Genomic DNA, 22555 nt, shown 5'->3' on the forward strand with positions numbered 1-22555 from the left:
ACAAACAAGTAGAACTGAACTCAAGCCACTGAATGCACAAATACAAATGCCACACCGATATCTGAAACGACTGGCTGCAACTACACGCTCGAATTCGACAGCTGCATGTGCATCGCCGTTATGCATAAAGATACTTCCTATTTTTTAAAAAAAACAATGTTTTTTCAAAGAGGTCGACACAATGTGTGGCATTGATGCAACTGCCCCTTAACCAGCCGCTTGGTGGTATGCAGATGCAGTGGAGATATGGGCAGGTGCCATGACTCCTCTAGTGGCCTGTGGATCACTCATCGTCGCTCGACAGTTGCTCCATGCTCGGTCTGCACCACCAGCTGAGCCGGATACAGCCGCGTACATGCGTCGTCAACCGGCCACTACAGAGCATGGATCACTCGCACAAGATTGTTGCAGAGCCCGAGCACAGGTGATGCGGCACGTGGGCAAATCATACAACGGTGGAAGGGACCCACCTGATGTGACGAATTTGTTTGTGAAAAGCTTTCGGTTTAATTTAATTCAGTGGTGAGAAATGCCCGGTCAAAGTGGAAAATCTCCTGGGCCAGGGCTCTGCTCTGAAAAGATCGGGCATGGCGTGCTGGGTATTGACCTCGTGGATATCGTTGGATTAGGACATGATTTTTGCGGTTTGGTTTCAACCCGTGTTGAACTTGTCGTTCTTCTCTTTACATTACCACTTTTTTTTGTCCCTTATCGTAAGGTGGATGTAATTTTTTTACTTAGTGTCTGTTTGGTTGATGGGATGAATGGAAATGGAACGGAGCGGCTCCATTTTTACCGGTGTTTGGTTGAGCAATGGTAGGACGGAGCGGCTCCGGCAAGCGAATATACCCTCAGGATGCGGAACGGCTCGGCTCGGTAAAAACGACCGGACGCGAGCACGAGCACCGGTGCCCGTTACCTCCCCCGACGCGTAGGGGACCGCCCCTCCCCCCCGCGCGGCGGCACCCCCCCTCCCCTGCCCCCCCTCCGCCCCCTACCGGCGGCTGCTCCAGGCGAGCGCCCCAGTCCCCCGCCCGGCGGCTGCTCCCCGAGCGCGCGCCAGCACCCCCCCTCCGCCGGTGGCTGCTCCAGGCGCGCGCGCGCCAGCACCCTCTCGGCGGTTGCTCCCAGGCCGAGCGCGCGCCGCCCCCCCCACCCGGCCCCCCCTCAGCGGCTGCTCCCAGGCCGCCCCCCCACCCCCGACGGCGATTCCTCCAGGCCGAGCGAGCGCCAACCCCCCCCCCCCCGCCCCGCCGGTGCTGCGGATCTAGCGCCCCTCGCCCCCCCCCCCCGCTTCTGTCTAATTTCTTGATTTAATTTCTTGTCACGTTAAAACTCAGTTAATTATAATGCATTTTAACTGAAATATGGTGGTAAGCTCACCCCAACAAAGGAGGAGGTAACCACACTCATAGCTCTCCAACCAAACACAGAATGGAACGGTTCTACTCTAACGCACTCTTCAACCAAACAAAAAATAGAGCGGCTCCGTTCTTCTTACCAACCGTAGAACGGAGCGGCTTCATTCTCAGAAATTGAAATGGAGCCATTCCATCCAAATTGGCTCCCCAACCAAACGCACCCTTAGCACATGAATCGGTGAGAATTGTTTGGAGTGTTCTGCTGTTTTTTTTTTCTTTTTGGAAAGGAAAAAAAACTGCAACTTGTTTGTGCTGAAAGATTCTCTTTGCTCATCACGGGATGGCAATTGCCGATTGGAAATATGGTTTGGAGACACGTGTTCTGTATGGTCATTCCAGCAGCACACATATAGTACATCTAACTTGTTGATAGTTTGGCCTACGATGACACGTATATTGATCCGCATTTTGGATAGTATATAGTACTAGTGGGTTTCCAAAAAAAAGAATAATTGTATAAGTACTAGTCGCATTGCAGCACGCCGCAACACATATTTCTTCTTTTAACTAAAAAAATGGTACTTTCTCATTCTAAAATGTAGATTATTTTAGCAAATCTAGATATTATTTATCTAGATTTTTTAAAAAATATAAATATAAATTTACCAAAACGATCTATATTTTAAAATAAAGGAACCACAGCAGTATGTGCCGCCGCACGCAATGTGCCGCTCCTTCTTCTTATCGCCGCCTCACAGGGGTTAGTGGGCAGCTGACAAGGTCCTAGATTAATAGCACGCAATTCGCATGGTCACCGAAAAGGCGAGCAGGCAGCATCCGGTTGACGATACTATGGCATAAACTAGAGCCCTTTGAACAGAAAATAAATTTGCTGGAGCAAATGGCTGTAGGAGGAGAGGAGATAACATGGGGGGCCAAGGCTAAGGGCCAAATGGCATATTCCGGGTATAGAACCTAACCGATGAGATCAAAGCTCCCGATGACAGCTGACAAAACAACGTTATCTTGAGCCCCGCGGCGATTGACGGCACTGACTGGAGAAGGGTCACCATCACATGGCCATTGTTTAGGCGCATCATGGGAATAGAATTTTGTCGGAGCAGCGCCTCTTTTCCTTGTTAGTTTCTTCTTTTCCTGATGAACCAAAAGCTGATCTGGAACTGAATTCCAGAGAGCAACCAAGCATTCAGATAAACAATGCTCTGGCCTCACAGTATATAATACTCTCTTACAGAGCAACCTTTTCTTTTCTTTCTTTTTTCCCCCACATCGAGTAAGAAGGTATTTGCAGCCGAATTCTCCTGAGAACCATGGATTTGATTAGCTAGGCAGCTATGATTTTCCAGAGCATAATGCCACTTATTGTCTCGCACTTTTTCTAATTAGTAGAAGGGTTTTCGAAAGGACTAGATGCACCAACCTGTTACTGATAGAAATTGATGCACCAACCATTGCCCATTGGTACTAGAAAACTAATGGCAGTCACAATACGCAGTTTCTGCAGCCAAAAGATAACGATCTCCACCAAACTGGTAAGTAGCATTAGAATATTACCTTTTCTTTTACTTTTTGTACCATTGCTTTCTAGAACACTACTAACACGTCAAGATCATACAGTACATATAACTTGAACCCAAAGACACGTGTTAGGCAAGACCAAAACAGCAGTATTTTGCAAAAACACAGGAAGTGCAGTTAAAGCCAATTATCGTAGCAAATATATCAGTTTACACTGTTGCGTTTACAGTGAACACTTTGTACTGAATACTCTTTTTAGACAGTTACATCCTCATTCTCTTCTACCAAGCAAACTATTACACGGACAGAGACTCAATTCCAGTTTACACTATTGTGTTTACAGTTCCACAAAATCTGCCAAGAAATGATACATCCAAGAATGTGTCAGACAAAAAATACACTGAATCTTACGTATCCAAAGCTATATTCCTCCCTATGTGGTAAGAACAACATGCTATATTCCTTCCTATGTGGTAAGAATAACAACATGCTAAGTGCCGCGATACACCCCAAGGTGTTTTGGAACACAACGTATCATGTGATGGAGAGTAGACAGCGAGTTCTATCTTCAGCTTCTATCTCTCTCGAACTCTCTTCGTATGATCTCTAGCAACATCTCATTCCATGTATCTACTGGCCCTGGCATGCACCAGTGCAAGCAATCCTGAGGTGGAGGCTTGCCATCTGGCCCCCTCTGTGTTTTCTTGTTTGGGTCTGGACTTCTATATGGGCCAGGATGCCCATCAGCCCTGAAGGCAAAGGGTTCAGTGATGTCCATCAATTTCAACCTTGAACCGTGTTGCCCTGCATTCTTCACTGCCTTCCTGAAGCCTTCAACCTGCTTACCATACATCGCATCAGTAAACCCATTCCTCACCACCTCATCCAAGGGCTTGACCTTTCCTGTGCATGATCCACCAGTGTTCCATGCTCCACCTTCATAATGATCTGGTGACCATGTGCGCACAATAGCTAGGCCCGTGAAATTTGGGTTAGTCGCCACAGAAGTCAGGCAAGTCTCAACAGAGACACCAAAAGCATCAACATTGTTCATCTGCATCTTTCCTGCTTGCCGAGGCCACCAGAGCTGCCCTCCAACAACATTGCCATTTAGGACATAGGCTGATCGTTTGGCGAACCAGTGCCCAGAAGAGAGGACGATTATGTCAAACCTTGGGAGAAAATCCATGAAGGTCTCATCTGGGACATCCAGAAAGACCTTATCGATACCCTTGGGAGCAATCCCCACAGCTTCAGTTGACCTGTGCACTAACCAAGAAGACCAGACACGGGCAATAGTCGTTGAAGTTGACTTGAACAGCCACTTGTGCATCCTTTTGTTGCCACGGTTTTGTGGGACATCTACCTGTGAAAAGGAGAATACCAAATGGTTCAAGACAACGAAGCAGCTAAGTGTTGCTTGATGACATAAGGTACAAATACACTCAGCTTAGGAGTGCAAAGTTCTTTGATGTTAGCCTTCATATGACATCTGCGCTAGTCTAGGGAGAAAAGCACCTTGAGAAGTGCTCAGTACAGATGAATATGTCAAACATGAACAATGAAAAAAGAAAAGTAACTAATCTTTATAATAGTCTCCGAAACTCCTACAAGAGCAACTTCCCAAATAGGAGCCTCATATGCTGACAAAGTATACCCTTTGAAACAATTCTAAGTCATGGAGCCACCTGTCTGTAAGAGTATGCAAGAAATATTCCAAGTACTTCTTTGCTTATTAGTGGTAGTTCTTCAGCTTCGATAGGCTTTTTCTGCAAGCTTATCTTAGATTTTTATCCCGAATACTTCCACATTCCATGAGAAAACAATAATCGACAACATCCAAATATATATAAACTCTAAACCTGATACCTGAGTTCGTGAATGTTAAACTTCTACTAAATATGACAGCATTCCTACCTGGTTGTGGCACCCACTAAACTAACCGTGTTTGGTTCAGCACCACCCAAATTAATGATGGGAGGAGAGGGTGGGGGCGCATCAAGTTGGTTACAAATCTAACAAAAACTGGGTGGTAGTAGCATGTTACAGAGAAACTATGTGCCTGTGTGGACCCAGTGTTGAGTTCTTTTCATTTTAACTCAAATTCCAAATAATGTCATTGTGGGCAAGCACTGAAACTACTAAATGTTAAACAAAAACAATGGTTCATTGGTAACTCCAGAACAAACCCTGACTCAGGGTAAATTGTTAGCAGAAACGCCTAGGAATTTGTACTTGTATACCAATTTGCAGTGGGAAAAACAGAGGTCAGCAAAACTAGACACAAAAAGCATCTAACAGGTCATGGCTATCTTTAATGAATTTACACAGTTTGAATGTTAGATCATGAACAGCTTCAGCCGGTGTCTCACCTGCCACAGAAGGCAAACAAGGGACTCCATCTGATTCCGAGCAACTGAATCCCCAACAAACGCAAGTGTCTTGCCTCTCATCAACTCCAAGAACTTCCTTGCATCAAAGCGTGGAAGAATGCACTGTTCTGGTTTCCATCTCCAGTTCTCATATTCCTTATCCGGCCGCCCATTTCCTTGACAATTTTGCATCTGCGTGATGATAGGGCAAGAGTTGTTTGTGTATAGTGGCCCAGCAGAATCAAGAACCCACCGCCCATGGTATAGATCACAAGTACCTGTACAATAAAAACGAGGATCAACTTCTCCTATCCCAGTTATTCCTATGTGAATATGTGATGATAAGTCTAATAAACCACCACAGTACAATGCCAATAACATCTCATTCGTCTTGATGAAATGCTGTACAGAAATATCAAGGAACTGAACTAACACTTCACCTTGCTCAGCCTTTCGAGAGTCCTTTGATGAATCCTCATCCGGGGTTGACGTTTTATCACCGGGAGCAACTGGATCCGGCTCTTTGCTTTCAATTTTCTCTGTAACCGGAGATGGTTGGCCTGAATTCACGTCACCTCCCTGACCATTCTGCTCCACCAAGGGTTCCCGGCCACCCTGCACCAACTCTTCCCCAACTGCAGTGCTATTCCTGTTTCCACCAGCATCCTCCGGCGACGAAAGCTTCCCCAGGCCGCTAACTATGACTGGGAGGTAATCCTGCAGCGACGTCCGCGGCAGGGACGAGCCCACCGAGAGCGATATCACCACGAGGGTCAGCACCAGCGCCAGCACCGACACGACGATGGTGACGAGCCACCGCCGGACTCCGGAGACCCCTGCCGGGGCCTTCCTCCCCGGCAAGCTCATGTGCACGGGCCCTCCCCCGAGATCAATCCTCCCATCCGAACCGCATCTGCCGCACGCGCGACGAAATTCAGATCCAGGAAAGGAAAGAGATCGCGACGGAGGGCAAGGCGACGAGGAGGCGTACCAGCGTGGAAGATGGAGGTGGAGAAGGTATCGGATTCGGGCGGGGAGGCGGCCGGGCGGGAGCGGCGCGGCTATGCTCGCGTCGGTGGCTGCAGGAGAAAACGATGGGAGGGAGGGAGGGACGGTGGAGGGGGGAGATGAATATCTGATCATGCGGCTTGTCAAGGTTAATAAAGGTAAGTTTGCAGTGGTAAACACCCATCATCTAGTGGTCAAATAAATGCACCGGGAAGAATCTGAGGCGACCTGCTGACCTCTCTTTCCGTGGGTCCAATGCTCCAATTTTCTGGTCAAATAAACTCACTGCAAAATTCCTATGAATTTAGCGATATTTTCGTGCACCTTTTTGAATTTATACAAGTGTGGTTTTATTTAGAAAGATTAAAATGTGACTTGCGTGATTAGGACAACTCTACCGCATTGTATGAACAATTTGTATCTTAATCTTGGCAAATTTGGATTATCTCTTATCTGCGCAACTAACATTATGCATTAGGGCCACGAGGTTGGGTTGGTGTTCCTATAGTCAAATAGGAACAAGTTCATACCACATCATGCATGAGCTGCCCTATAGCCATAGAGCTCATGCACCTTGTTGCCTCCCTTTATTTTCTCTCCCTCTCTAAAGCCATTAGGAGAATTAGGTTTGTGCCGTTATGTCAGTTACGGATTCGATATTTGTCATTACTTTTGTGATGATTAGACTCATGTCACAAATGTGTAAAACTTGTTCCACCTATGCCGATATCGTATCACTTTTAGTGACATGAATCAAACAAGTTTTGCCACTAAAATTGATATGGCAGTAGCATAAATGGACTAAGTTTCATAGTGGTGGTATGATTCTAAACATTCAAAATTGGGTGCCGTATCAAAACCGTAATTGACATTGTGGCAGAAACCTTAGTTTCCTAATTGCATCTGTTCCACCATGAAAGACATGTCCAACCCTCTTGGATGCCTGCATAATATACACCCAACATCCAGAAAATGGAGCAGCTCCTTACTGACAATAGGAACTTTACATCGAGTTTGATCCATCGTATTAGGAGCAAATATCACCTAACTTTGCTCAATTTACATCACCCTAACGACTTTAACACGCCGTGTGTACTGCAGCAGGCTAGTAATCAGTTAACCACCCTTTGTTGTGTGTGTTGTATACTGGAAGAAAGCAAATTTCTAAAGGAGTATCATGCTAATGATTGGCATGTTTTCACCAAAAACCATCAGATCCATGATCACAAGTCTAGCTAAACCAAAGTCCATTTCAAGCCTGCAACCAATGCCACCATATCAACCAGGAGCATCCCATACAGGTTACACCTTGGCGTTCCAGAGCTGGCTGAGCTCCCCTCTTTTCGCGCCAAGCAAGGCGATAACTCCTGCACCAATTCATCGCAGGCACAGTTGTTAGAACTCCGATATATTATGCGCCAAAATGTCGAAAACGGCATCCAATTGCTGCTAGTCTGTGGTACCTAATGTTGAAGGAACAAGGTAGAGCAGAGCAGGCTGTCCGCTATTCATAAGGTACAGTCCGACATATGTGCATGACAAACCTGCATTGGCATAACAGTGTTTATGAAAACAGCAATTTTCTTCTCTGAAACTGAGATTCAGAGATGGATTGACTACTACATACCGAAGGCGTAACCGACCATTAGGCAGAGGAAGTAGCCGTCAGTCAAGTCCTTGCCGTTCGATCTGTCAAATCTGCAGCTCAAGGACAGTTAGTAGGTTTCAGAAGAAGAAACAACTGATCATCACTAGAATCCTTTTGTAAAAGAACTGATTATTAGCCTATTGTTCTTGACCGACATTGCTTGTAGATTCAGAGTCCAGTTTTGGTTTTACCTGAAACTGAAAGCAACAAGCAGTCCTGGAAAGAGAATGTCCCCAAATCCAATCATGTCGTACCCATTCCATGAATCGAACTCCTTTGGCATCTTCAGCACCATGGGAAGGCTCGGCCCATCGTCACTACCACGAGCAACCTGAATTTTGCTGTTTTTTATTTACACGATACTAACATTTGTGTTTACTCCTTGCATGTTATATATGTAAAATCAAACTCACTGTGATCATGACACTTTTCTTGAAGATGAGGGGTGAGATGAACACCCAAAATATGTCGTACAGAAAAGCAGAGATGAGGAGCGCCGATGCAACCTGAAAATGGTCTGAAGATCGTCAGATGCGTAGCAGACAAGGCAGATGAAAAGGAATGCCGACTGCTAAACTTCTTAAACCATAGGATAGCATGTCCATAATGTTCATACTTTTATGTTTGGCATATGGACCACTTGCAATACAAGAATCATCATACAGATGCCCTGAATGAAGAAGAAACGTGTCAGTGAGCACAGACACTGATGGCCGAGCAAATATTCCTGCATAACGAAGCACACTGGACTTGCAGCACGGGAACATCTTACCATGATGTTCTGACCAACCCAACCAGACGGTGAGTTCTGGTGTGCAACCCAGGTACCGGCGAAGATAAAGGCTAACGACAAGGTAACTAGTGTCAGCACCTTCACATTCCCTATGCCAGGAAACTTCACTTTCGGTTCGCCACACCGGCTGCATGCTCTGCACGCACCAGTTTTTGCAACAGTTAGGTGCAGAACAAGCAGAAGCACCATACAATGCAAAAGGTTTGGTGCCAGTTATCATTCACACCTTATGGCAAGAGATGACGCGACGTATTCCATTCCCTGGAAAATAGATGATGAATCAAAGATGAGGTGAAACAATCCAGGGCATTTGCTCCATGGATCAGCTGAGCCAATGCAGGTTCATTGGAATTGGGTGCGTACCTGGATAGCGCCGACGCAGAAGAGGAACACCAGCAACCACGCGGACCAGGTGGACTTGAAGAAGAAGAGGAACAGCAGGACAAGCGACGACGTGACGATGAACACCAGCGCGGTCTGGGTCTGCAGCTCCACGACCTCGGCCTCGGGATTCTCCTCCCCGCCCAGCGAAGCAGCGTTGTTCTTGTTAGGCTAGAGCGTTGCAACAATCGTGGAGATTTCGTCAGTAATCTTGCAGGATTTGCAGAAATTAAGAAACTGTGCCCGAAATTTGTCACGAAATTTAGTCTACGGCTGTGCGTGTACCTCTTCTCCGACGACGGCGACAGTCCAGACGGAGGCGCAGGCCACCGTGCCGACGGCCATCATCCACAGGAAAGGTATGGCGCCATCGAAGGACGGCTTCTGCGGCGCGTACATGAGAATGTCCACTGCAAATTGGGAGCGACGCGGCACAGATTGTAAGGGATCGGAACCATGGATTCATGGCACACAAGCACAAAAGACCAAGAAAATGCAGCTCTATTTCACCCTTGTTCCCCTCAAAGAGGGCGGAATGAATCTTGTCGCCGGCGGACTTGGACACCATGACGACGGGGATGTTGATGTTGGGAGGCGGGTCCTTGTCTGTGCAGACCATCTTCTGCAGAGCTGCAGCACAACAAGGTAGCACCGTCAGTGTTCGCTGCCATGGACGACGTTTCGCTACGAGGACGACTGATGTGATGGGAAAAGCGCCGGTTGCGCGACGTGACGGACCGTCCTCGTCGTTCATGATGATCAACGCCGTGGCGCCGCCGGCCTCCGCCGTCTTGGCCTTCTCGATGAACGTGCACTCCCCGCGCTCCGCCATGGCCACAGAGTCGGATAGCGGTTTGGCCGACTTGGCGCAGCTGCCCTTGGGGTCGGGTTGGACGGCCGGCCGCTTCTGGCTGTCGGACGCGGCGGTGTCCGGCAGGACGGCGCCGAACCTCGCGCTGATCCCCGTCAGGCTGTCCTGCTCGTCGCCGTTCACCCAGTACATCACCTTCACCTTCTGGAGGGTGTTTTCGCAGCCGGGGAACTTGGGCGAGGTGCCGTCGTCGAACTCCGAGGCGGCGCCGGCGGCTGCGGTGCGCGCGAGGAGGAGGACGGAAAGGAGGCGGAGGAGCCCGCGGCGGGGAGGGGAGGTCGGGATCGCCATGCCGTGCCGGCTCGACCCAGGCCGTCGTGCGCACGTCGTCCTCCGCCCCTGCGCGGCGAATCAGCAGCTGCATGCGTCGACGCATGCGCCGTGCGTGTAGGTCCTGCTACGCGATTCCATATTTAGATTTCGCTTCCCTTCCATTTCGCCTCCCTTGTGATGATTGAGGAGTGAGGAGGGGGGAGGGAGGGTGGCTGCCATTCATCCAAGCCCGTGTGTTTTCGCGGTCCGGATCAATTGAGCCACTTACAGGCCCACCAGAGCCCACGGGTACATTGTGGAAATGGGCTCATGCCAGCGCATCAATAGCTAGCCCAACAATAATCCATCGGGCCTCGAATTTATCATTCCTCTAAAAAAAGAAAAGACGAAACAAAAGCGGTTCAGAGTTTGAAGTCGCCATGCCCGATCGATGCCGCCTCCGCTTCTCGCCGTCGCGCTGCCGACGCTCCTCTCCCGCCTCCGTGCGTGCAGGTCCGCCTCCCACGCGCTCCAGTGCCACGCCCTCCTCCTCACCTCCGGCCACCTCGCTGCCTCCCCGCTCCGCCTCTCCAATCTCCTCCTCCTCGCCCTCGCGTCCGTATCCGCTCCCGCCGCGCACGCGCACGCGGACGTCGTCTTCGCGCGCCTCCCGGAGCCCGCCGCCCGCGACCCCTTCCCATGGAACACCATCGTCCGCCTCCACGCTTCAGTGCGCCCCCGCACCGCGCTCCTCTACTTCGCGCGGATGCGCCGTTGCGCCGTTCAGCCCGACGCCTACACGTTCCCGGCCGTGCTCAAGGCCTGCGGCTGCGCGCCTGGTTGCAGGGTCGGGCTCCTGGTGCACGCGGAAGCCGTGAGGAGGGGGCTCGACGCGGACCTCTTCACGGTGAACGCGCTCATTAGCTTCTATTGTAGGGTCCAGGACTGCCGCTCGGGTAGGAAGGTGTTCGATGAGGCGAGTGGCTTCTCACGGGACCTCGTCTCGTGGAATTCCATGGTGTCGGGGTACGTCGGGTGCGGGGAGATGGAGCTTGCGCAGGAACTGTTCGACGAAATGCCGCAGAGGGACACGTTCTCCTGGGCGACCATGATCGACGGGTACGGGAAGCAGGCTGGTGGTGTGGACCGTGCACGCGAGATGTTTGATCAAATTCCTGAGAGAGATTTAGTGTGCTGGAACTCGATGATTGATGGTTATGCGAGACACGGAAGGATTGATGAGGCGAGGTCACTGTTCGAGGAAATGCCACAGAGGAATGTGATCTCATGGAGTGTTCTCATTGATGGGTATGTCAGGTGCGGGGAGGCGAAGGAGGCTTTGGAGCATTTTCAGAGCATGCTACGGTGTGGTGTAAGGACAGATAGGGTTGCTGCGGTTGGGGCTGTCGCGGCTTGTGCTCAGCTGGGTGCTTTGGAACAAGGCAGATGGCTGCATTCTTACTTGGAGAAGAAGAAGGTCTTATTCGATGTTGTGGTGCAGACAGCTTTGATAGATATGTACATGAAGTGCGGGCGCTTGGATCTTGCCATGTCGATCTTTGAAAGCATGGCTGAGAGGAGTGTGATCACTTGGAATGTGATGATTGTCGGACTTGGAACTCATGGTTATGGTCTGGAAGCCGTCACACTGTTCCATCGAATGGAGGATGAAAGAGCTCCAATGGATAATCTAAGCATACTTGCCGTGCTTACTGCTTGCACACATGCTGGATTGGTCTCAGAGGGTTTAGGGATATTTCACAGAATGAAAAAGGATTTCAGGATAGATCCCAAGGTAGAACATTATGGTGCATTGGTTGATCTACTTGGCCGTGCTGGACGTTTGGATCAAGCTAGGCATACTATAGAAACAATGCCCGTGGAACCAACTCCAGAGTTGTGGGGGTCTCTTCTTGCTGCCTGCCGAAGCCATAGATGTGTTGAGCTGGCTGAGTTATCAGTTGAACGTCTTGCAGATCTTGGAGCTGATGATTCAGGAGTCTATGTTCTCCTGTCAAATATCTATGCTGATGAAGGAATGTGGGGTGATGTCATGAGAATTAGGAAATGGATGAGTGACGAGGGGATGAAAAAGGATACTGGGAGGAGTGTGATTGAAGTAGATGGAGAAATACATGAGTTTGTTAATGGAGGCAGCTCACATCTTTGTAAGGATGAAATGTACTTAATGCTGCGGAATTTATCTAACATGGCAGCATCTATTTGACTGCTCTTTTGTGCACGTAATGTCTGTTGATTTAACATTCTTGATGTATCAAATTGCACCTGATGGTTCATAGCCCTGATGTTAACCAGCTGCTTTTCAAGATTCTGTTTGCTAGCTTAAGCACAAGAAGGGGCCAGGTTAAACACCACTGGATCAGTGCACATGTTGAGTATCCATGTGCTGTCCATTTTGTTCAATTTTTCTTGACTTGCATGCACAATGGTGACTGAACATGTGATTTAATGAAGAAGCTTGGTATTTGAGGCTGCAGTTGCTTACTCTAGTCAGTTTAAAAGGGTACAGTGCTAACTGTTTGGACCAGCTGTAGACTTTTGGACTAAAAGTTGGTTTCGGTCTCTCAGATTAATTGAGAAGTCTCTGCACCCCTGTTGCATTGTTCTTACATCAGTATGAAGATACATGAAGTTGAGAATGAAGACTGAAGCCTTCAAAATTGTATGTTGCTGATTACTTCTTTATACTTGCTGCATTTCATTTAGTAGCTATGCTGTTTGCTGAGTACAAAATGAGAGATGGCTGATCTATGAATTATCATAAGCTGGTGGCAACAGTCGGCAATGCAGACCCTAAACGATGCCTTATTTTGGTTATTTGGTTTCAAAATTAAAATTTTCTGCTTTCTAATTACAGATCTGCTTTAAGCATACAGTCTTGACTGTGTGACCATCAGGCATCAGCATGACTTTTGTGATTTTGCAATGCATTTCTGTTGTTTAGTAAATCTGGCATGAATGAGACATCAAAATGGTTGGTCCTCTACTCCTCTTTGGCTTTGCTACCGGTGTAGAAGTATGCTCAAGCTTAGAACTATGATGAGCACCATCAAGATACAAAGGTGCTGCTGGACCATGGGTGTTGATGTCAACCTTGGTGCATGATACTCAAGTAGGATTTGATGCAGGCGTCTTATTGCAAAACAAAATAACTCCATGTGAATCTCTCTTAGATTCGGGACCATCTCAAAGGGAGCCACTATGACATATTCTTGTTTATTTAAAGACAAGCGGTGAGATCTCATTCTATTGCCAAAAGTAGTACTGGGACCACTACATGTCATCTATTTTGCCCTCTCTCCATACGCATCTTCTCTCTTGTGTCACTTTCAGGATATCAGTCAATTCTTTTTTCCCCTTCCATTGTCTTTTTTGGGAGATCTGCAAGTATTTGAAGCTACAATCATAGTATGTGGTAAATTGCTATCTTCACATGTGATTAGTCAACATAGTGCGGTTACTTGAAAATTGTTATTTGCAATTTCGAAATCATTAATGTGAAATATAACTGCCCCTTTAATGTGTGTATCAATTTTTGTATCACCTATGGCACCTTAGTGAGAGCTTCCTTAGTGATGAAAGCTCTGGGAAGTGACTTTTTAAATCAATACATTCTCCAAACAAATCCTCACTGAATGCCTTTGATGAATAACTGAATATTTGCCGAACCTCTTTATCTCAAGGCTTCGATGAACCTTCTTGCACGGTAACACTTTTGAAAACATGTCTTGGTTTTGGGTGAATCACTAAAAATTTAAATGATTTGTAATTGTTTTACTGCATACCTAGTAGTAGCCCAGAACAAACTTTGGTTGCCTACTTATCAATGGCCTTTTAAGCAATACATTTTTCTGCAAGGAATTGTGTTATCCTTCTCATAATCTGCATGCATTGAGTTGCGGCTCTGCAGTGGCATCTTATGCACAGAGTTGTTTTTAGTAAATATTTCCAGTTGACTCGAATCCTTCACAGGTTTTATGTTGGATATATACAGAGCAACCTGCAGGTTCTGTACTTGCAAACTTTTTGCTCTTTTTGGCATTGATAAGTTTGTTGCTTACAATAATGTACAACATGAATGGAACTATGCATAATTGCATATTAACCTAAGTTGGAGGGAAGAAGGTGATGGTATGGCATCTTTTCTCAGATATCTTCTTAGTTAAACTTTAAAATGAAGTCTTGTTTGATGGGTTGCAGGCTGCACAAAAGCATTCCCTTTGCATAACCTCGTTGTCATGGCCTTCCTTCTGTGATTTGTCTAATTTAAAATACTGCTCGTTTGTACAGGTCACAGGTGGTTGTTACTATGAAAAAGAGAAATGACATGAATGCCCATAAGAACTGGCTGTGTTCAGAATGGATAAAATGGAACTTTAGGTGGAACAGAACAATATTTAAAGAATTTACGCAAGTTAAATGTTAGTATAAAAATGAAGTTTAACATCCACAGAAGATTCAGCCTATATCTCCAAGGCTACTAAAGCAGATGATATTTTTGAGGTCAGTTCATACTGCACAGACTTGATGCATCGTAGCCATTGGTGTAAAAATTATTGTGTACATACTAAAATAAGGTGGCTACTTCATACTGCAGATGTCAAAATTTCTAGCCATTTACTGCAAAAATAGTCCGTTACCTGAACTAAGCATTTTAAACTACAAAATGCCCCTCCAGACCCAAGTCCTCTACTAGCTAGCCTCTTGTAAAAAAGGAAAGGAAAAAAAGGCCTTTTCAACAGAGAAAAAAGAGAGTAGAAGGAAAAGAAGAGGAAGAACCAAAAATGGAAGAAAATTACTACTCTTCACTAGGACATACCATAACATAGAAGCTCGTCCTACTCATTAAAGATCACCTGTGGCAAACACACTTGTAATGGTAAGCACTGTTCATAGGGTCATTTGCATCCACTGGGACTTGCTCAGCAGTACACTTGAATCGACACCCCCTGCACTCGTTGTATGTGCATATTGGAGCAATTGAGCCGATCAACATTCTCCTTGCATAGTTGGGTAGTATGTCCTTGTTTAGACCCTAATATGAGGCATTTGAGAAAAGATCATGTTAGTTATACTTGCTTTAAGATCTTTGCACACTTTGTGGGTTAAACTAATACATAGATTTCATGCCTTTTTTGTTGTTCTAAAGCCATTTTCTTAGTCTTAGTAATACTTTAGGATATGTTACCCAGATATGATACAGGGTGCAGCATTCTAAAAAAAACACTGACATAGGGAGACGGATAGTATTTTATAACACTAATAATTATATATGAAATAATACAGTTTTTAAAGGAAATAGAGTAATACAACTAATAATTGGCTATTTTACCACTCATACTTATCAGACAACATGCTATTGGGCTGCCCTTTCCTTTTTTCTGGCCCACGCAGCCCAACTAAATAGCGTGTCCTAGCTCTGCCAAGTCCCTGGATGCACACACAGAGTCACCGGCGCTGAAATATCTTGCCACCGGCCATCATCTTGCATCAAGTACTCGCAAATTTGGTTGCCCATTTCCTCCTCCTCTCTCTGGTACTCACGCTTTCTCTGGAGGCAAAGTATTTTGGTGTGGATGATGGCTGCCCATGCGGACTATGCTGCCACGGTTGTGGTCGTCGTCGTCGTTTCAGATGCCAGGAGCCTCGTTGGCTCTTCTCTGGTCAGCTCATCATCGCCTTCTCTGATCAGCTCTCCGTCGCCCCTGTGCCTCTTCCTCCAATCTCAGCGTCTCCTTTCCATCCTCTCCTTAAGCATCCTCCCCATGCCTAGAAGCTGAAGGTACGTATCCAGTAGGCAAGTACTGTGACCAAACCCAATGCGTGTCTGGCTTCTGCAGTATGCAGCCGATACGTATCCACGGTGTATCCATATCAGATATGCAATACGCTACCCCCTCCCTATTCGTGCATCATAGCCCCATGAAAGCTCCATAGATAGCTAGTGCAAGATTTACGCAAAGCATGTTGACATCTAAAGTAGGAAAAGTTTTCCTCACATACATGTCTATAAGAAACAAAAGTGCTGTAAGATTTTGAAAACTGAGAACCCTTAAGAACGCCACTTAGCAATAGTTGAAAGAAAGAGAGGTACCTTCATGGTCTCCTGCGAAACTATATGTTTGTCAGGCAAATCCTGGTGGGGATATTGCTCTACATAATCTGCACCTTCATAACAAATTGGATTGAAATGAGCCAACAGAAGGTGAACAAAAGCAAAGGCAACAGCTAACAAGAACAAAAGGGATTAGTCTCGTGCAAGAAAAGGAGGAATAGCCGAGTGTTTGTAAGAGGGAAAAAACCTGGTGTTCTGCCATGGTGACCATGGTTGCAGAGAGCATGACCGATAATAATCAGGCAAGAGAGAATGAAGAAGAGGAGCTGGGAGCTTGTGGTAGTTGTGGGGCAACCATGAGCCATGCTTGTTCAAACTAGCAATGGATAGAGAATGGGAGATGCTGCTGTGTTTAGATTCAGAGAAACAGCAGAAGGGAGCAAATGTTAATAGGCTATATAAACCGAGACTGGTGCAATGGCTCTTTGTGTATGGCCGCTCTGTGGCTCTGCTCATGCGTTGCATATGCATGTTCCTGTGCCATACCATGCAGAGACATTGGTATGTAGAGGGAGCAGTGGGGACTGCGGAGACCACCAGGTGGCTCCTCACCCCCCTCTCATTTGCACGAACACACGGGATGACAGATGAGTCTGAAACTTAGCAATAGGGGGTCCTCGCTTCAATTATTACCGTAGCATCACTTTGTCTTCTATGCATGTGCTTCTCTGCATGCTAACTTTATACCCCATTTTGAACGTAAGAGGTCAATGTTATGCTTTTTTTGCCATTTATTTCAATTGTTGTTCCTTTTGTTCTACAGAACCGTGACCTGTTGAAAGAGACGGGGCAATTATTTACACCAGTCGTAGCGGATATAGCACATAATAAAACTCAAGCAGGGAACTGCAACCTTATTCAGTAAGAGAAGATGCTTTTTTTTCGCGAACGAGCAACCGTATTCAGTAAGAGAAGATGCTTGAAAGAAGGCAATGAAAGGGAAAGCTCTGATGCACAGTATCATTTCTGACCTGCAAAGGTGAACGAAGCCAGAGGAGGGTGAGAAGCAGAGAGCGGGCATGCTCTTGATCCTGCATCTCTGCATGCCAAGATTTTGCGCTGTCGACCACCGCTGCCCTGTCCATCTCCTGCGGCCTCAAGGGATGGGCTGCGTCTGGATTTCAATTCAGAGCTGTACCATGTACAGTCTGTTGATATCTCGTCGATAGCAATCGCTGGAAGCTCTGGATCTGCGACGCATTTGTTCTACCTTTTATGTGGCTGTCCATATGGTGGAGATGTTGGGCGTGGATATGGGCAGGGTTCAGCTGCTGTTGCTTTCAGTTTCAGAGCTGGTACCGCGCTACCACGGGGAGATGCTGATGCTCACGAGGCCGTAGCCGGGTCAAAGCTTAGTCAAATTAATTTGTTTGGCAACATGCAGGCGGACACGGGACACCACCAGGACTCAGTAGGCCGCATGCGCTGCTGGTTGTCCAGATCAGGACGTATCGCCAGCAATGGAAGCACCCGGCGGGTAAAAAAGGCTTACCTGTTACTACAAGTTACTGAATTCATTATTCATCACTAGCTGAGCACATTGTATGTATCTGCATTCTGCACCCATTCGTCGGATTGTGCATGTCGCAAAATGGTTCAAAGTGCTGTATTTTTTATATCATATAAGAGGAGGACTACTCAAATTATGTGGCGCCATGTCTCTTCTGTGACATTCTTGCATCGTGGATCAAGGGCGAAGGCAGTCAACCCTCTCCACTCATGAACCATAAAGAGAATTTTTTTTTTTACACCAACGGTGTTGTGTTTGTTTGCAGCATATCTGTGTACATGCTGGGGATTGTCTGGTTGACGACTTGATGTTGTTGGGCAGAGAGGGGCCAAGTAAGGATCTGGCCTAGTTCACGAAAATTGCAGTACGCATGAGACATGACATCTTGCAAATAAAGCAAAAGTCAAATTTTATTACTGCGACACGGTTGAGGTGGACACACACAACATAATGGACGTACAAGAATTCAAGAAACGCGAGAGGTACACCTGCAGCAAACCCGGATAACCTGACGAGCACAAGCACGAACGCAAATCACCCTGCAAATCGACACGGCACAAAACGATGGCTGTGGAGGGAGTGCACCGGCCGCCGGATCCCAAGTCTACAGCTAGCTCTACTAGCAGGAGGTCGGCGCGTTGTCGAACTTGCACTTGGAGGGGATCTGCATGACGCGATCGCCGTCGATGTAGCTCGGGAGGTTGCCCCTGAAGCTGCACAGGCACCTCCACCTGGCGCTCCTCACCTTGTCGCAGCAGTCCTGGCTGGGAGCCGCCTCCGTGCTGCCCTTGTTGCAGTAGGACTGGCACGCCGCCACCGCCGCCTGCATGTCGATGCCGCAGAGGCCGGCGGCGCCGGACGCGGCCGCCACGAGCAGCAGCGCCACCAGCGCGGCCGCCGCGGCGGAGCTGCCCATCATCGCCTGTTTCCTCCCGGCGGCCATCTCTCTGAGATCACCGGCCGATCACGTACCTCGGACGATGTGACGGGCACTTGCGATCGAGTTGTGACGACGGTGTGAGCAAGCGAGCGTGTGTGATCACGTCGGACGACGGCCGGGGCCTTTAAATAGCGCGGGGGTTAGCGTGGCCCGTGACGCGCATGTGCCCGCGCGCTTGGCTCCGGCCGGGCCGGCCCGTGCCAGGTCACGGGCCAAGCCAGCCATTGGCCGCAATCGCCATGCGTGCAGAGATGCTCTTGCTCGCTTGCCTTGCCTCTACCGGTCTGAATGATGCAGCGCACGCGGGCTATGGGCATGTCGACGGTAACGACGACGCTGGCCTTGCTGGAATCGGATGAAGTCTGGTCCTGGGGGTGTCGCTTCGTGCCAAGTGGGGGCCAAGCCAGCATGGATGGAGCTCGGACTTCAGAGCATCGTTGCCAATTACGAGAAGGAAATGGTGCGTGGTCGGCAGATCGGACACGACCGGCTGTCTGCGAGCTGCTTTGAGCACCTATTTCTGGCTGTGCCACCGTTAGTTTAGTGACCCACGGTTGGAGAAATTAGCCTGCTTGCTCCACCTTTGGACGTGTGCATGCACATACGCGCAGCGTATGGTCGGGAAATCTGACGTGGAGCAAACTACACTAGCGCATCGATCGATCAGTGTGCCCGTGACTGGCTGACTGCTAGCTGGAATGGTCAGAACTCTCCTGCACGATAAGTCCTATCTATGGAGTCGGAGAAACCATACTTTTTTTTCTGCACATCTGGCAAATCCTAAAACTTCTGAATTTCTGGTCTTGCGGATCGGATAGCACCATGGAGCGGGGAAATCAAGTGTTACAGACCGCATAGACTACCAGGTAGGAGTAATATTATCACACGCTTATATTAGTGGATCTGAATATTCTTTTATTTATTCTCCGTGGAACATTTTTTCTTAGCCACAGGAACATTTTGCTATGATTTATGAAACACCTTTTTTCACTGGTAAAACACCTTTTATTTTAATAGAATATTTTCTAGAACAAACTTCAAAGTTTTTTTTCTTATATTCCATCTGAAAACTAGTTAGCTAACTCCATCTAGGCACTTGTTGTTACAGGCTTTCAGCTTGCACTATGTAACACTCCACGGTTGATGGACCGGTATGGATATGCGGTGAACAATTTAAAAAGTTTATGGATCTAAAAATATACTTTTAGAGCTGATTGGTCTAAATGATATACCCACACAAGTTTAAGGATCGACGGTGCATTTTACTCTTAAAAATATAGTAGTAAACTGTTAATTTTGAACTGAGAAGCCCGCATCTATTTTTTCTCTCTCGAATACGCAGCGTATTACATTGCATTAAGAAAGAAGTAGAAAGGCTAAAATAGTAATACAAACACACACGCACCCCCGCACACACCCTGGGTCTAAAATACAAACGCGCCCGTATCAAACATGAGTCGACCACAACTACCACCACACGCTGCTAACTACTAGGTCGAGCAGCGACCAGACCAGACAATCCTTTGGCGCCTGCTAGCATCCAGAGATCGCATACGTTATCCCAACTGTTACAAACACCAATATTGAATTATGTGTTCGAACACGCAGCCTTCCCAAGAAAACTATGATCTATACACATGATCGAAAGGCTTTACGCGTTATTGATTAGTGCCTCTGTTACTGGATGATGAACCTAATTTTCTCACTCTCCTCAAGTACTTGAACAAAGTCCGTATAACCTATAACCTATTTTTAGTTCGATTTACTCCCCCCAAACACCAACTATGCGAATTGGTCCAATCCAACCCTTGACATGTTTTCCTTTCTCCATACATAAATATATCATAAATTTTTCATTATTGTTTTGATAGCCTAAACATCAAATAATAAATTAATCCTAGAAAATTGAAAAAAAAATGGACCTTACAGTAGCAAAAGAAAGACGAGCTCGAGGTGCAAAGCAGAGGGTCATGCCTGGCCCCCACGTCCCATATCATGCTCTTCCATGGCATGCATGCTTGCAACAGCAGATCAGTCAAATTTTGACTAGATAGTTCGTGCGCACGGTACCAGAAGCACAGAAGAATGAGCTTATTATTACACAGAATGCAACTCGGTGGAGCTGCAATTGCAAGATACATACTACGCCAATTGTTCGCACGAGTTCCACTGATCATAAGCACGCGACTCAAAATTCATAAAAAAAACAAAGAGGAAACATGACGCATCTATAGCACCGGCGTACGATACAAGACTACAAACAGGCACACAGACACAACACAAACAACGGAGAGCAGAGCAACGGGTCGGATGATCATCACCAACAAAGATGGCATATCAGCATCTATGAATCGAAGAACAATTTAGTCCGGGATGTGTACGTATAGATCCCGGTGTGGCTGCTGGCTCCGAGATCGATCGATGCATCCATCCCCTAGCACGACCTGTTGATGCCGCACCTGGACTTGATCTTGTTGGCGCACTTGGCTAGGCTGGGGCTGGCCTGGAGCTTGCCCCAGTAGTTTTTGCAGAGGCAGTCAAGGTTGGCGCCGCCCGTCAGCGGGCCGCAGCACGCGTCCGCGTTGCCGCCGCTGAAGCAGTAGGACATGCACTTGTTCATCGTGTCCCTGCTGACTCCGCAGTCCTGGGCGGCCGCCGCCGCCACCAGCACCAGCATGGCCACCAGCGCGACGGCCACCGCCGCGCTGCTCGCGAGCTGCTGCTTCCTCCCGGCCGCCATGGATGGGATTGGTGTGTTTTTGTGTGGAATGTGATCAGCAAATTAAAGGAGGCTGGGCTCGCTCGATCTGCAGCGTTCGCCGGGCTGCTGCGATCTCCGTGTGGCACGATCGACGAAGGCGGGTGGAGGTTTATATAGAGCGAGGGGAATGAAACGGCCGGCGAGATCACAGCGGCGGCGGCGGCGGCGGCGTCGCCCGTGACGACGACGACGTGCGTGCATGTGCGAATGTGCTCGCGAGCTTGTCACCATCAGGAATTCAGGACTCGGCTCAACATCATGTCATCAGGGCGGCCAGTCACGGGCGAGACCGAGTCATCAGTACAAGACTGCAGCTAGCGCAGGCCGTACCGACGACGGGCAAGACGACGGTAGCGGCCGTGGCTTGTTGCTGGAGCTGGATGCATCCCGCGTCATGTGGCTGGGTGGCCGCGGCGAGAGATGTACGCGTGGTCAACAGCCGGGGCACGGGCTCGCGTACGGTAGCGCCGTAGCGGGGGGTAAAATAACCTATCGCCATGCCTGTGACTCTTTCAGTTAGTTACAGTACATAGCTAGGACCTTTTCGCTGATGAAGAAGAACATGCCCAGCGTGTACGCTCGAGATGGACCGGAGATGCCTCCCTTTTCTACATTCTGATTCCTTTTCTACATTGGATCTCTCCCTGTGTGTTACAGAATTTTTTTATTTTTTAATTACAAAACCATCTTTAAAACCACTCAAAAGGCCAGATTTGCACGGTTTCAATAGTTGGATGGTCTCGAAGGTTAAAAATTGGATTTTTGCGATAGTTCAAACGTGTAAACCGAACTTTTCCTTATTTTCGTTAGAATAGTGTTTCATCTACTTTGCCCACGTTCTCATAGAGTGACGGTTCACTTCTTCTCTTGTAAACGGAAAACGAAGCATCTTGGCAGTAGCAGCAGCGGGAAGACTGAAGACAATGAAGGACAACAACAAATTTGATCCTTAATTACTTATTGCTGATGTTGGAGCTCTTGTT

At 47.7% G+C, this 22555-nt stretch overlaps 6 protein-coding genes across 8 annotated transcripts; 1 reads left to right on the top strand and 5 right to left on the bottom strand.

The window, feature by feature from the left end:
• Positions 1–3072: 3072 nt before the first annotated feature.
• On the bottom strand, positions 3073–6404 carry LOC112894697 (protein YLS7-like). The gene is made up of 4 exons (XM_025962482.1): positions 6264–6404; positions 5713–6185; positions 5273–5550; positions 3073–4266 (listed from the first exon to the last, which is right to left on the bottom strand). The coding sequence occupies exons 2-4, from the start codon at positions 6137–6139 to the stop codon at positions 3469–3471; spliced, it is 1503 nt and encodes a 500-aa protein (XP_025818267.1). The 5' UTR covers positions 6140–6185; positions 6264–6404; the 3' UTR covers positions 3073–3468.
• Positions 6405–7410: 1006 nt separating this feature from the next.
• LOC112895429 (signal peptide peptidase-like 3) lies at positions 7411–10346 on the bottom strand. The gene is made up of 12 exons (XM_025963382.1): positions 9841–10346; positions 9613–9732; positions 9388–9512; positions 9085–9273; positions 8948–8982; positions 8701–8857; positions 8545–8598; positions 8342–8434; positions 8120–8259; positions 7908–7978; positions 7744–7824; positions 7411–7647 (listed from the first exon to the last, which is right to left on the bottom strand). The coding sequence occupies exons 1-12, from the start codon at positions 10262–10264 to the stop codon at positions 7583–7585; spliced, it is 1554 nt and encodes a 517-aa protein (XP_025819167.1). The 5' UTR covers positions 10265–10346; the 3' UTR covers positions 7411–7582.
• Positions 10347–10643: 297 nt separating this feature from the next.
• On the top strand, positions 10644–13007 carry LOC112894712 (pentatricopeptide repeat-containing protein At3g29230-like). Its single transcript, XM_025962504.1, has one exon. It carries the CDS (start codon positions 10677–10679, stop codon positions 12450–12452), a length of 1776 nt encoding a protein of 591 aa, XP_025818289.1. The 5' UTR covers positions 10644–10676; the 3' UTR covers positions 12453–13007.
• A 1805-nt stretch (positions 13008–14812) lies between these two features.
• On the bottom strand, positions 14813–16973 carry LOC112895775 (EPIDERMAL PATTERNING FACTOR-like protein 9). Of its 2 annotated transcripts, none has more exons than XM_025963766.1 (3): positions 16549–16973; positions 16341–16408; positions 14813–15281 (listed from the first exon to the last, which is right to left on the bottom strand). In XM_025963766.1, exons 1-3 carry the CDS (start codon positions 16664–16666, stop codon positions 15099–15101), a joined length of 369 nt encoding a protein of 122 aa, XP_025819551.1. In that variant the 5' UTR covers positions 16667–16973; the 3' UTR covers positions 14813–15098. The 2 variants fall into 2 exon arrangements, with proteins under 2 accessions (XP_025819551.1, XP_025819550.1); XM_025963765.1 differs by having other exon boundaries at positions 16341–16414.
• Positions 16974–18256: 1283 nt separating this feature from the next.
• LOC112895776 (putative lipid-transfer protein DIR1) lies at positions 18257–18896 on the bottom strand. 2 transcript variants are annotated; one of them, XM_025963768.1, is made up of 2 exons: positions 18776–18829; positions 18257–18736 (listed from the first exon to the last, which is right to left on the bottom strand). In XM_025963768.1, the coding sequence occupies exons 1-2, from the start codon at positions 18812–18814 to the stop codon at positions 18491–18493; spliced, it is 285 nt and encodes a 94-aa protein (XP_025819553.1). In that variant the 5' UTR covers positions 18815–18829; the 3' UTR covers positions 18257–18490. The 2 variants fall into 2 exon arrangements, with proteins under 2 accessions (XP_025819553.1, XP_025819552.1); XM_025963767.1 differs by having other exon boundaries at positions 18257–18896.
• Positions 18897–20883: 1987 nt separating this feature from the next.
• Positions 20884–21664, bottom strand: LOC112895777. The gene has a single exon (XM_025963769.1). The coding sequence runs from the start codon at positions 21549–21551 to the stop codon at positions 21246–21248; it is 306 nt and encodes a 101-aa protein (XP_025819554.1). The 5' UTR covers positions 21552–21664; the 3' UTR covers positions 20884–21245.
• Between the last annotated feature and the right edge of the window lie 891 nt (positions 21665–22555).

This window comes from Panicum hallii, chromosome 5 (assembly GCF_002211085.1).
Source record: "Panicum hallii strain FIL2 chromosome 5, PHallii_v3.1, whole genome shotgun sequence".
Lineage (NCBI taxonomy): Eukaryota > Viridiplantae > Streptophyta > Magnoliopsida > Poales > Poaceae > Panicum > Panicum hallii.

Bases quoted from the DNA above. Each gene is read 5' to 3' on its own strand.
- LOC112894697 (XM_025962482.1), bottom strand. From the start codon at position 6,139: ATGAGCTTGCCGGGGAGGAAGGCCCCGGCAGGGGTCTCCGGAGTCCGG. The intron at 5,551-5,712 runs GTGAAGTGTTAG...TTTATTGTACAG, and splicing joins CTCTCGAAAGGCTGAGCAAG to GTACTTGTGATCTATACCAT. The intron at 4,267-5,272 runs GTGAGACACCGG...TCCTTTTCACAG, and splicing joins TTGTTTGCCTTCTGTGGCAG to GTAGATGTCCCACAAAACCG.
- LOC112895776 (XM_025963767.1), bottom strand. From the start codon at position 18,814: ATGGCCGCCGGGAGGAAACAGGCGATGATGGGCAGCTCCGCCGCGGCG.
- LOC112895777 (XM_025963769.1), bottom strand. From the start codon at position 21,551: ATGGCGGCCGGGAGGAAGCAGCAGCTCGCGAGCAGCGCGGCGGTGGCC.
- LOC112895429 (XM_025963382.1), bottom strand. From the start codon at position 10,264: ATGGCGATCCCGACCTCCCCTCCCCGCCGCGGGCTCCTCCGCCTCCTT. The intron at 8,599-8,700 runs GTAAGATGTTCC...TTCTTCATTCAG, and splicing joins GGGTTGGTCAGAACATCATG to GGCATCTGTATGATGATTCT. The intron at 8,435-8,544 runs GTATGAACATTA...GACCATTTTCAG, and splicing joins TCCATATGCCAAACATAAAA to GTTGCATCGGCGCTCCTCAT.
- LOC112894712 (XM_025962504.1), top strand. From the start codon at position 10,677: ATGCCGCCTCCGCTTCTCGCCGTCGCGCTGCCGACGCTCCTCTCCCGC.
- LOC112895775 (XM_025963765.1), bottom strand. From the start codon at position 16,666: ATGGCTCATGGTTGCCCCACAACTACCACAAGCTCCCAGCTCCTCTTC. The intron at 16,415-16,548 runs GTTTTTTCCCTC...TTTGTTATGAAG, and splicing joins TCACCATGGCAGAACACCAG to GTGCAGATTATGTAGAGCAA. The intron at 15,282-16,340 runs GTACCTCTCTTT...GCCTCATATTAG, and splicing joins TTTCGCAGGAGACCATGAAG to GGTCTAAACAAGGACATACT.